The 12,726-nt window shown below is 52.8% G+C and overlaps 1 protein-coding gene across 3 annotated transcripts; it reads left to right on the top strand.

Moving 5' to 3' along the window:
• Positions 1-5,282: 5,282 nt before the first annotated feature.
• On the top strand, positions 5,283-12,026 carry DENND10 (DENN domain containing 10). 3 transcript variants are annotated; one of them, XM_069979671.1, is made up of 9 exons: positions 5,283-5,588; positions 9,865-10,061; positions 10,137-10,216; positions 10,300-10,448; positions 10,515-10,626; positions 10,843-10,943; positions 11,248-11,358; positions 11,547-11,641; positions 11,732-12,026. In XM_069979671.1, exons 1-9 carry the CDS (start codon positions 5,531-5,533, stop codon positions 11,906-11,908), a joined length of 1,080 nt encoding a protein of 359 aa, XP_069835772.1. In that variant the 5' UTR covers positions 5,283-5,530; the 3' UTR covers positions 11,909-12,026. The 3 variants fall into 3 exon arrangements, with proteins under 3 accessions (XP_069835772.1, XP_069835771.1, XP_069835773.1); XM_069979670.1 differs by having other exon boundaries at positions 9,865-10,064; XM_069979672.1 differs by having other exon boundaries at positions 5,511-5,588; positions 9,870-10,064.
• Positions 12,027-12,726: the final 700 nt, after the last annotated feature.

Below are 12,726 nucleotides of genomic sequence, written 5' to 3'. Positions count from 1 at the left end.
GGCCACAGAGAGAACTGCACCTGCCTGTGTGCTCTATAATGTCCTCTATACTGCCACCAGCGGCCACAGAGAGAACTGCACCTGCCTGTGTGCTCTATAATGTCCTCTATACTGCCACCAGCAGCCACAGAGAGAACTGCACCTGCCTGTGTGCTCTATAATGTCCTCTATACTGCCACCAGCGGCCACAAAGAGAACTGCACCTGCCTGTGTGCTCTATAATGCCCTCTATACTGCCACCAGCGGCCACTGAGAGAACTGCACCTGCCTGTGTGCTCTATAATGTCCTCTATACTGCCACCAGCGGCCACAGAGAGAACTGTACCTGCCTGTGTGCTCTATAATGTCCTCTATACTGCCACCAGCGGCCACTGAGAGAACTGCACCTGCCTGTGTGCTCTATAATGTCCTCTATACTGCCACCAGCGAATATAGACACATAAAGCACTTGTTGCCTCTCGTGTTACTCCCAGTCATCCTAGCCTGTAAGCTCTTGAGAGCAGGTCTCTAATTTGATGTTGTAATTTATTCATTGTATAATTTAATATATAACCTGTAATGTATTTATATATATTTAAATAAGCGCTGCGGAATCTGTTGGCGCTATACAAATAAATATTATTATTATTATTATTATAGACAGAACTGCACGTGCTTGACGCTCTGTGCTTGTGTCACTTGGGGGCCGCTCACAGAACTGCATCTGCTGGACCCCTGTCCCTATGCCCTACTTTGTACCCTATACTGCCGCTAGCGGCCACAGAGAGAACTGCACCTAGCTGTGAGCCCTATGATATCCCCAATACTGAGACAGAAAGAACTGCACCAGGCACTGTGCCCTATAATATGCCCATACTACCCCTAGTGGACACTGAGAGAACTGCACCTAGCACTGTGCCCTATAATATTCCCATACTACCCCTGGTGGACACTAAGGGAACTGCACCAGGCACTGTGCCCTATATTCCCATACTACTACTAGTGGACACTGAGAGAACTGCACCTAGCACTGTGCCCTATAATATTCCTATACTACCCCTAGTGGACACTGAGAGAACTGCACCTAGCACTGTGCCCTATAATATTCCTATACTACCCCTAGTGGGCACTGAGGGAACTGCACCTGGCTGGTCCCGACCTGTGTAGTCTATAGTGGCCTGAGCCTGCTATCCTCAGTACTGCCCCCATCAGCCTGGTCTGTGTAATATATTGCCTATAGATCTGTACACGGAGGTGGAAGGCTGAAGATCCCGACCACATTGTACATGTAAATAGCAGAAACATGCTGATCCTCGCTCCTCATGCTGTAATACGGTGACCTGAGCGTCCATGGATTCTGTACACTTGTGAGGACTGATGCAAACGTGTGAGATGGTGGAAGAAGCCGAGATCAGTAGAAGTCTGGTCTACACCCGGATTCATGGAAGGTTCTACAGGAGCAGATGAAGGACGGGTTACTAGAGAGCCCAATGCCAGGCAGCAGCAGCAAAAGCAGATTCAGGATCAGGGCTAAAAACCTGCCAGGCCTCAGCTTATTTATATGGTTTATGTTACTGTAATAGCCGAGCTGGAGATATAGGCAGGGACTAGAGGGGTAACTGGGGACTCTGGAATTATAGGCAGGGACTAGAGGGGTAACTGGGGACTCTGGAATTATAGGCAGGGACTAGAGGGGTAACTGGGGACTCTGGAATTATAGGCAGGGACTAGAGGGGTAACTGGGGACTCTGGAATTATAGGCAGGGACTAGAGGAGTAACTGGGGACTCTGGAATTATAGGCAGGGACTAGAGGGGTAACTGGGGACTCTGGAATTATAGGCAAGGACTAGAGGGGTAACTGGGGACTCTGGAATTATAGGCAAGGACTAGAGGGGTAACTGGGGACTCTAGAATTATAGGCAGGGACTAGAGGGGTAACTGCGGACTCTGGAATTATAGGCAAGGACTAGAGGGGTAACTGGGGACTCTGGAATTATAGGCAGGGACTAGAGGGGTAACTGGGGACTCTGGAATTATAGGCAAGGACTAGAGGGGTAACTGGGGACTCTGGAATTATAGGCAAGGACTAGAGGGGTAACTGGGGACTCTGGAATTATAGGCAGGGACTAGAGGAGTAACTGGGGACTCTGGAATTATAGGCAGGGACTAGAGGGGTAACTGGGGACTCTGGAATTATAGGCAAGGACTAGAGGGGTAACTGGGGACTCTGGAATTATAGGCAGGGACTAGAGGGGTAACTGGGGACTCTGGAATTATAGGCAAGGACAAGAGGGGTAACTGAGGACCTTGGAATTATAGGCAGGGACTAGAGGGGTAACAGGACTCTGGAATTATAGGCAGGGACTAGAGGGGTAACTGGGGACTCTGGAATTATAGGCAAGGACTAGAGGGGTAACTGGGGACCTTGGAATTATAGGCAGATACTAGAGGAAAAACTAGGGACCCTGGAATTATAGGCAGGGACTAGAGGGGTAACTGGGGACCTTGGAATTATAGGCAAGGACTAGAGGAAAAACTAGGGACCCTGGAATTATAGGCAAGGACTAGAGGGGTAACTGGGGACCTTGGAATTATAGGCAAGGACTAGAGGGGTAACTGGGGACCTTGGAATTATAGGCAAGGACTAGAGGGGTAACTGGGGACCTTGGAATTATAGGCAGGGACTAGAGGAAAAACTAGGGACCCTGGAATTATAGGCAGGGACTAGGGGGGAAAAGGGGACCTTGGAATTATAGGCAGGGACTAGAGGAAAAACTAGGGACCCTGGAATTATAGGCAGGGACTAGAGGGAAAACTGGGGACTCTGGAATTATAGGCAGAGACTAGAGGAAAAACTAGGGACTCTGCAATTATAGGCAGGGACTAGAGGAGTAACTGGGGACCCTGGAATTATAAGCAGGGACTAGAGGAGTAACTGGGGACCCTGGAATTATAGGCAGGGACTAGAGGGAAAACTGGGGACTCTGGAATTATAGGCAGGGACTAGAGTAACTGGGGACTCTGGAATTATAGGCAGGGACTAGAGGGAAAACTGGGGACTCTGGAATTATAGGCAGGGACTAGAGGGAAAACTGGGGACTCTGGAATTAAAGGCAGGGACTAGAGGGAAAACTGGGGACTCTGGAATTATAGGCAGGGACTAGAGGGGTAACTGGGGACCCTGGAATTATAGGCAGGGACTAGAGGGAAAACTGGAGACTCTGGAATTATAGGCAGGGACTAGAGGAGTAACTGGGAACCCTGGAATTATAGGCAGGGACTAGAAGGAAAACTGGGGACCCTGGAATTATAGGCAGGGACTAGATGGACAGCTGGGGACCCTGGAATTGTTCAGGGGGAGGGGATTATTTTGCACTCCTTTCGAATAATTAAAGCTACTAAGGGAGCCGTCTAGGGTGAGGAGCCTTATAGTTCCACAGGTGTGTGTCCGGTAACACAAAACTACATCACCACAGACACAAGAGACCGAGATGTAACACAACCAGGGACAAAACCAGGGACAGGGCTGGAGACAGGGACACAACCAGGGACAGGGCTGGAGACAGGGACACAACCAGGGACAGGGCTGGAGACAGGGACACAACCAGGGACAAAACCAGGAACAGGGCTGGAGACAGGGACACAACCAGGGACAGGGCTGGAGACAGGAACACAACCACAGACAAAACCAAGGACAGAGCTGGAGACAGGGACACAACCAGGGAAAGGGCTGGAGGAGGACACAACCAGGGACAGGGCTGGAGACAGGGACATAACCAGGGACAAAACCAAGTCAGGGCTGGAAACAGGGACACAACCAGGGACAGGGCTGGAAACAGGGACACAAACAGGAACAAAGACCAGGTACAGGGCTGAAAACAGGGACACAACCAGGAACAAAACCAGGGACAGGGCTGGAGACAGGGACACAACCAGGAACAAAACCAGGGACAGGGCTGGAGACAGAGACACAACCAGGGACAGGGCTGGAAACAGGGACACAAACAGGAACAAAACCAGGGACAGGACTGAAAACAGGGACACAACCAGGGACAAAACCAGTGACAGGGCTGAAAACAGAGACACAAAAACAGATGCTCAGCTGTGGATACAACCGGGGAAAGAGTGAGGAACATGGAAGATGTGAGGCATGAAGTTGATGATGTCGCGGACGCTGTCACCTCCTCCTCCGTCGCGTGCTGTATGCCGTCTCCTCCTCCCCCGCCATGTCCTGTACACCATCACCTCCTCCCCGCCATGTCCTCTACGCCGTCTCCTCCTCCCCCGCCGTGTCCTGTACGCCGTCTCCTCCCCCGCCATGTCCTGTACGCTGTCACCTCCTCCAACGCCGCGTGCTGTATGCCGTCTCCTCCTCCCCGCCATGTCCTGTACACCATCACCTCCTCCCCGCCATGTCCTGTACGCTGTCACCCCCCCTGCCTTGTCCTGTATGCCGTCTTCTCCTTCCCTGCCGTGTCCTGTACGCCATCACATCCTCCCCCGCCATATCCTGTACGCTGTCACCTCCTCCTCTGCCTGGGTCCTGTATGCCATCACCTCTCCCCCACCATGTCCCGTACTCCATCACCTCCCCTCCCACCGTGTCCTGTACACCGTCACCTCCTCCCCCATGTCCTGTACGTCGTCACCTCCTCCCTGCCTTGTCCTTTATGCCGTCAACTCTTCCCCGCCATATACTGTACTCCATCACCTCCTTCCCCGCCGTCACCTCCTGTACCTGTATGCCATCACCTTCCCCGCAGTGTCCTGTACGCCATCACCTCCTCCCCCGCCGTGTCTGTACGCTGTCTCCTCCTCCCCCGCCGTGTCCTGTACGCCGTGTCCTGTACGCTGTCTCCTCCTCCCCCGCCGTGTCTGTACGCTGTCTCCTCCTCCCCCGCCGTGTCTGTACGCTGTCACCTCTTTGACACTGGAGAAAGTACTTGATTAGCGGCTTAAGCAAAAAGAGACAGAAAATGGCGGCAGTGACCCATCAGCCTCGGGATCCATAATCCTCACTGACCCTGCAGAACTGGGGAGTAGGCAGTTATAGGGGGCCCCACCTCATACAGTGACGTCATATGACGGGGGCCACACCCTATATAGTGACGTCATATGGCGGGGCCCCACCCTATATAGTGACGTCATATGACGGGGGCCACACACTATATAGTGACGTCATATGGAGGGGCCCCACCCTATATAGTGACATCATATGGCGGGCCTACTTCAGACAGTGTTGTCACATGGCGGGGGCCCAAGTCTTAAAGTGACGTCACATGGGGGGGGGGGGGGGCACTTCATACAGTGACGTCATATGACTGAGACACTCCTTCATACTGTGACGTCATATGGCAGCGAAACCACCTCATAAAGTGACGTCACATGGCGGGGATGAGAGACTGCAGGGTGGAATTATTTAAACAGTGGCGGGGATACCGGGAGGAGGAGGCCGCAGCAGCCCCGGCCTGGAGTGAGGGAGGCGCCGGGAGAGACCCGCCCTAGGGCGGCCGCTGGAGAAGCAGCTGACCGGGAGCCCGAACACCGGACATGGCGGCTCCGGGCGGCTCAGCCGAGACCCAGCGACTCCACAGCATCGGCCTGATCGGTAAGCGGATCCCGGGACAGTGTTATATACGACCCCATCACCCTGTATATATGACTCCCCTCCCCCCAATCATCCTGTATATATGACTCCCCTCCCCCCAATCATCCTGTATATATGACCCCCCCCATCATCCTGTATATATGACTCCCCTCCCCCCATCATCCTGTATATATGACTCCCCTCCCCCCATCATCCTGTATATATGACCCCCCCCATCATCCTGTATATATGACTCCCCTCCCCCCATCATCCTGTATATATGACTCCCCCCCCCCCATCATCCTGTATATATGACTCCCCCATCATCCTGTATATATGACTCCCCTCCCCCCATCATCCTGTATATATGACCCCCCCATCATCCTGTATATATGACCCCCCCATCATCCTGTATATATGACTCCCCTCCCCCCATCATCCTGTATATATGACTCCCCCCCCCATCATCCTGTATATATGACCCCCCCCCCCCCCCCCATCATCCTGTATGTATGACCCCCCCCCATCATCCTGTATATATGACTCCCCCCCCCATCATCCTGTATATATGACTCCCCTCCCCCCATCATCCTGTATGTATGACCCCCCCCCATCATCCTGTATATATGACTCCCCTCCCCTCATCATCCTGTATATATGACCCCCCCCCATCATCCTGTATATATGACTCCCCTCCCCCCATCATCCTGTATATATGACTCCCCCCCCCTCCCCCCATCATCCTGTATATATGACTCCCCCCATCATCCTGTATATATGACTCCCCTCCCCCCATCATCCTGTATATATGACCCCCCCATCATCCTGTATATATGACTCCCCCCCCCTCCCCCCATCACCCTGTATATATGACTCCCCTCCCCCCATCATCCTGTATATATGACTCCCCTCCCCCCATCATCCTGTATATATGACCCCCCCATCATCCTGTATATATGACTCCCCTCCCCCCATCATCCTGTATATATGACTCCCCCCCCATCATCCTGTATATATGACCCCCCCCCATCATCCTGTATATATGACCCCCCCCCCATCATCCTGTATATATGACTCCCCTCCCCCCATCATCCTGTATATATGACTCCCTCCCCCCATCATCCTGTATATATGACCCCCCCCCATCATCCTGTATATATGACTCCCCTCCCCCCATCATCCTGTATATATGACTCCCCTCCCCCCATCATCCTGTATATATGACTCCCCTCCCCCCATCATCCTGTATATATGACTCCCCCCATCATCCTGTATATATGACTCCCCCCATCATCCTGTATATATGACTCCCCTCCCCCCATCATCCTGTATATATGACCCCCCCATCATCCTGTATATATGACTCCCCTCCCCCCATCATCCTGTATATATGACCCCCCCCATCATCCTGTATATATGACTCCCCCCCCCCCCATCACCCTGTATATATGACTCCCCTCCCCCCATCACCCTGTATATATGACTCCCCTCCCCCCATCATCCTGTATATATGACTCCCCTCCCCCCCATCATCCTGTATATATGACCCCCCCATATTTTTGGCCGGTAACTTCACCTGTGAGAGACAGAATCTATAAAACATTCCAGATAATCACCATTTTGTTCCATAAAATAACAATGTGATCACCGATCGACCAGCAGGAATTCTGCCTCTTACTGTTATGTTGCCTTTACACAGAAAGATGTATCTGACAGATTTTTGAAGCCAAAGCCAGGAATGTATTTGAGAAGAGGAGAAATCTCAGTCTTACCTTTATGACCTGTTCTCTGTTTATAGTCTATTTCTGGTTTTGGCCTAAAAAAATCTTTCAGATAGATCTCTATTTGTAAAGGCACCCCAAGGACACCAGGGACAAAACTGTAGACCTGCACAAGGCTGGGATGGGCTACATGGCAATAGCCAAGCAGCTTGGTGGGAAGACAACCACTGTTGGTGCAATTATTAAAATTAGAAGTACAAAATGACGGTCAGTCTTCCTCAGTCTGACAAGAGAAAGGTCAGGAATCAGCCCAGAACTACACAGGAGGACCTGGTCACCGACCTGAAGAGACTGGGACCACAGTCTCATACACCGCCATGGACTATAATCCTGCAGGGCACACACAGCCCCCCTGCTCACACCAGCACATGTCCAGGTCCGGGGGACGTCGCCAATAACCATCTGGATGATGAAGGGGAGGCATGGGAAAAGGTCATGTGCTCAGATGACCATCTAAAACTTTCTTGTATCAACTCCACTGGCCGTGTTTGGTGGAAGAAGAAGGATGAGGACAACCCCAAAAAAAGCCGGGACCACTAAGGGGAAAACCCACAGCCGGGACAACTAAGGAGGAGACCCCCAGCCGGGACAACTAAGGAGGAGACCCCCAGCCGGGACAACTAAGGAGGAGACCCCCAGCCGGGACAACTAAGGAGGAGACCCCCAGCCGGGACAACTAAGGAGGAACCCCCCAGCCGGGACAACTAAGGAGGAAACCCACAGCCGGGACAACTAAGGAGGAGACCCCCAGCCGGGACAACTAAGGAGGAAACCCACAGCCGGGACAACTAAGGAGGAGACCCCCAGCCGGGACAACTAAGGAGGAGACCCACAGCTGGGACAACTAAGGAGGAAACCCACAGCCGGGAAAACTAAGGAGGAGACACACAGCCGGGACAACTAAGGAGGAAACCCACAGCCTGGACAACTAAGGAGGAAACCCCCAGCCGGGACAACTAAGGAGGAGACACACAGCTGGGACAACTAAGGAGGAGACCTACAGCCGGGACACCTAAGGAGGAAACCCACAGCCGGGACAACTAAGGAGGAAACCCACAGCCGGGACAACTAAGGGGGGGGGACACACAGCCGGGACAACTAAGGAGGAGACACACAGCCGGGACAACTAAGGAGGAGACACACAGCCGGGACAACTAAGGAGGAGACCCACAGCCGGGACAACTAAGGAGGAGACCCCCAGCCGGGACAACTATGGAGGAAACACACAGCCGGGACAACTAAGGAGGAGACCCACAGCCGGGACAACTAAGGAGGAGACCCACAGCCGGGACAACTAAGGGGGGGGGACACACAGCCGGGACAACTAAGGAGGAAACCCCCAGCCGGGACAACTAAGGAGGAGACCCCCAGCCGGGACAGCTAAGGAGGAGACCCACAGCCGGGACAACTAAGGAGGAGACCCCCAGCCGGGAGAACTAAGGAGACCCCCAGCCGGGAGAACTAAGGAGGAGACCCCCAGCCGGGACAACTAAGCAGCACCTCCGTAAGAAGCATTTCAGGGTCCTGGAGCGGCCGCCAGTCTCCACACCAGAACCCAATAGAAAATCTTTGGAGGAGCTGAATCTCAGTGTTGCCCCAGTGACAGCTCTTAAACCTGGAAGCTGTGGAGAAGATGTGTATGGGGGAGGGGGACTCAATCCCTGCTGCAGGGTCTGCAAACCTGGTCAGGACGTCCAGGAAACGTCCGACCTCTGTAACTGCAAAGATTTCTGCACCAGCGGATCAGATACTTATTATCCCTCCTGTATACACTGCATAAATCCCACATCCTTCTACATACTGTATGTGGTGTAGTTGGAGGAGGGGCCATTCTGTATAATCTCTGTTGGGGGAGGGGTCACCCTGTATAATCTCTGTTGGGGGGAGGGGTCACCCTGTATAATCTCTGTTGGGGGAGGGGTCACCCTGTATAATCTCTGTTGGGGGAGGGGTCACCCTGTATAATCTCTGTTGGGGGAGGGGTCACTCTGTATAATCTCTGGGGGGAGGGGTCACCCTGTATAATCTCTGTGTGGTTCAGGGGTCACCCTGTATAATCTCTGTTGGGGGAGGGGTCACTCTGTATAAACTCTGGGGGGAGGGGTCACCCTGTATAATCTCTGTTGGGGGGAGGGGTCACCCTGTATAATCTCTGTGTGGTTCAGGGGTCACCCTGTATAATCTCTGTTGGGGGGAGGGGTCACCCTGTATAATCTCTGTTGGGGGGAGGGGTCACCCTGTATAATCTCTGTTGGGGGAGGGGTCACCCTGTATAACCTCTGTTGGGGGAGGGGTCACCCTGTATAATCTGTGTGGTTCAGGGGTCACCCTGTATAACCTCTGTTGGGGGAGGGGTCACCCTGTATAATCTCTGTGTGGTTCCGGGGTCACCCTGTATAATCTCTGTGTGGTTCCGGGGTCACCCTGTATAATCTCTGTGTGGTTCAGGGGTCACCCTGTATAATCTCTGTGTGGTTCCGGGGTCACCCTGTATAACCTCCGTCTTTCCCCCCCAGAGAAGGATGTGAATGGGGAGACGCTGTGGGTGTGGTCCTATCCATCCATCACGCCGGAGCTGCGGGAGCTGATGTTGCGGAAGTGCCGCCTGCAGGAGGAGAAGCCGCCGCCGCTCTATAATCTCCTCTATGGTCAGTACAGGAAGCTGTGGTTCTATATGGTCCTCACCGCAGTGGAGGGAGCGTCCGTGTTGGAGAAGGTGAGCCCCTCCCCCTGCGCCGGCCGCTCCGGGACACCCATCACCATCTGACGCGTTGCGTCTTTCCGCCAGGTCACTCATTTCTGCGTCGTTCTCCTCGCCAAGGAATTTAACCCTGAAAAGTATTCAGCCCTGAGCCGTGTGCTGAGCAGGTGAGCATGTGACCTGATGATGTCACTGGGGAAGGAGCCTACAGGTGATCATGTGACTTCCAGCTTTGACCCTCCCCCCCCAGGATCTATCTGAAGAGCGGAAGCCCGGTGGCCATGATGGAGCGCTACCTGTCCGTACTGACCAGAGGCGGCTGTCAGAGCGAGGAGAACGGGACCTTCCTGTGGCGGGACTACCCCCAGCGGGAGGCCTACCTCTCAGCGGCAGTGAAAGGTGCGTTACTATGGCGGCACAGCTGGCGGCCGTTCACCGCTCACACCACTCTTCTTTTTTTTGTAGATGTCATCCTGCGTTTTGGGATGGAGGCCGTGATCCTGTACACAGCGCTGATGCTGAAGCGGAAGGTCGCCGTCTACCACCCCAGGCCGGATGCCGTGCAGGAGTTCACCAGGTTGGGTTACCGCGTCCCCCGCCGCCGCCGCCCCTCAGTATGCCTATACCCGATGCTGTTACATCCTTCCTGAACCCCAAACCCTCCAGTCATCGTCTGCGTTACACCCCAGCAGCAGGGGGATAATATGGGATGTAAGAGCAGAATAGTGAGCGCAGCTCTGGAGGATAAGATGTGATATAACGCTCGTACTGAGTTTTGTCCGGATGATTTCAGGGCTCTCCCTGCACTTGTCTGGCATCGGCAGGACTGGTCCATCCTCCATCCTTATGTGCATCTGAGCTCAGATGAGACAGACGCCCTGAAGACTGGCACAGGTAGCTACATTTTTAATTTACTTCTATACAAAAATCTCCAGTCTTCCAATACTTCTCAGCTGCTTTATGTCCTACAGGAAGTGGTGTATTCTCTCCAGTCTGACACAGTACTCTCTGCTGCCACCTCTGTCCATGTCAGGAACTGTCCAGAGCAGGAGAGGGTTTTCTATGGGGATTTGCTGCTGTTCTGGACAGTTCCTGACATGGACAGAGGAGGCAGCACATTTAAGAACAATGTTTTCTTTAGAGTTCCATTTAAAACCCCCACATAGTGGCGCGTTTTTTTTTTTTTGTTTTTTTTTAGCGGGATTTGTCGCCGGCTTCCATGACCCTGATGTGGGGAATCGTCCGGACCTCTATGACGTCTTTGTGAACCTTGCAGAAAACAGCATCACCGTGTCCCCCAGTGCTAAAGGTAACTCATCTACCATGGCCGGGAGGGTGTGCTCAACCAGGTCCTCATGTGGTCGGCACCAAAACTACTAACACTAAAACTACTAACCTCATCATCTCACTATCGGGGAAATCATCATAGTGAATGTAGTGTCAGCCTGTATACTGAGCGGCCTGTAGTGTCTTCCGGATCTCATGGCTTTCTTTCAGAGGCGATGACGTTGGGGAAGTTGCATAAGGAGATCGGGCAGCTGATGCTTCAGGCCGCAGAAGATCCAGAGAAATCTGACAGTCAGGTGATCAAGGTACAGGTGCCCCGGGGGAGGGGTGTGGGGGCCTGTCTGGTGATCCAGATGGGGGTGGCACATAATTCCCACCTATCTTCCCCTCTGCAGGACATCTGTGTGAAGACCCGGGACATCATCGCAGTCCTGAGCTCCTGTGCGGAGGAAAATGGCGGCTCAGAGCGACCGACCATCACCCTGCAGCGGCTGAAGCAACAGAAGTTTCCTCCGGCCACAGAGAACTTCCTGATCCACCTGGCGGCAGCAGAGAACTTCCTGCTGACTTGACACACACCCCCCCTCCCTGGAGGAACCGGACCTTTCTGAATTTATCTACATTCCTGGAGTTAAAGGGGAACTCCACATGAGGAAAATTGTTTTTCTATTAAAAGTACATTAAAAGTTATATAGGTGTGTGTGTATATATATATATATATATAAAATGTATTACCATATCTGTACGAGTCTGCCACACTGGTAGCTGACTGATATCTAGGAGGTGAAGAAAGAGAAGAGTGATTCAACATCTCTGACCAGCCTCTTTAGCCTTAAAGGGGTACTTAGGGGAGGCTTTTTTCCCGAGGTGGCTGAGGGCAACGACGTCCACTCACCTCCCCGGTTCCAGCAGCAGGTCCCGTATTGTGGCGCTCCGGTCCCCGCTGCCCGTCAGCTTTCTGGTCTCTGATGCGGGCTCAAGACGTGACGTTTCAAGTCTGCTCAGCCAGTCCGTGACAAAGGTGGGATCCAGGGCCGGCACTGCCAATCCCACCTGGAGAAAAAACAAGGCATAAACAGTATATCCCATGTAAGATAATATCTGATAAAGTCCTTATTGTGGGGCTCAACCTCAAAGATAGAAGATGCTCGATCAGAATATGTGCATGGAAATGAAAAAAAAAAAATTTATTCAAAAAGTACTTTATTTCAATATCGGCATTACAGGTAGAGAATACAGCGTGCTGTGTGGTGTTACAGGTAGAGAATACAGCGTGCTGTGTGGTGTTACAGGTAGAGAATACAGTGCTATGTGGTGTTACAGGTAGGGAATACAGTGTGCTGTGTGGTGTTACAGGTAGAGAATACAGCGTGCTGTGTGGTGTTACAGG

This window comes from Dendropsophus ebraccatus, chromosome 8 (assembly GCF_027789765.1).
Source record: "Dendropsophus ebraccatus isolate aDenEbr1 chromosome 8, aDenEbr1.pat, whole genome shotgun sequence".
In the NCBI taxonomy this organism is placed as follows: domain Eukaryota; kingdom Metazoa; phylum Chordata; class Amphibia; order Anura; family Hylidae; genus Dendropsophus; species Dendropsophus ebraccatus.
The sequence above is the reverse complement of the archived record's forward strand: the minus strand, read 5'-3'. Positions and strand labels throughout refer to the sequence as shown.

Coding starts and splice junctions, on each gene's coding strand:
- DENND10 (XM_069979670.1), top strand. CDS start 5,531: ATGGCGGCTCCGGGCGGCTCAGCCGAGACCCAGCGACTCCACAGCATC. Junction 10,627..10,842: donor GCCGTGCAGGAGTTCACCAG/GTTGGGTTACCG, acceptor GGATGATTTCAG/GGCTCTCCCTGCACTTGTCT. Junction 11,359..11,546: donor CGTGTCCCCCAGTGCTAAAG/GTAACTCATCTA, acceptor GCTTTCTTTCAG/AGGCGATGACGTTGGGGAAG.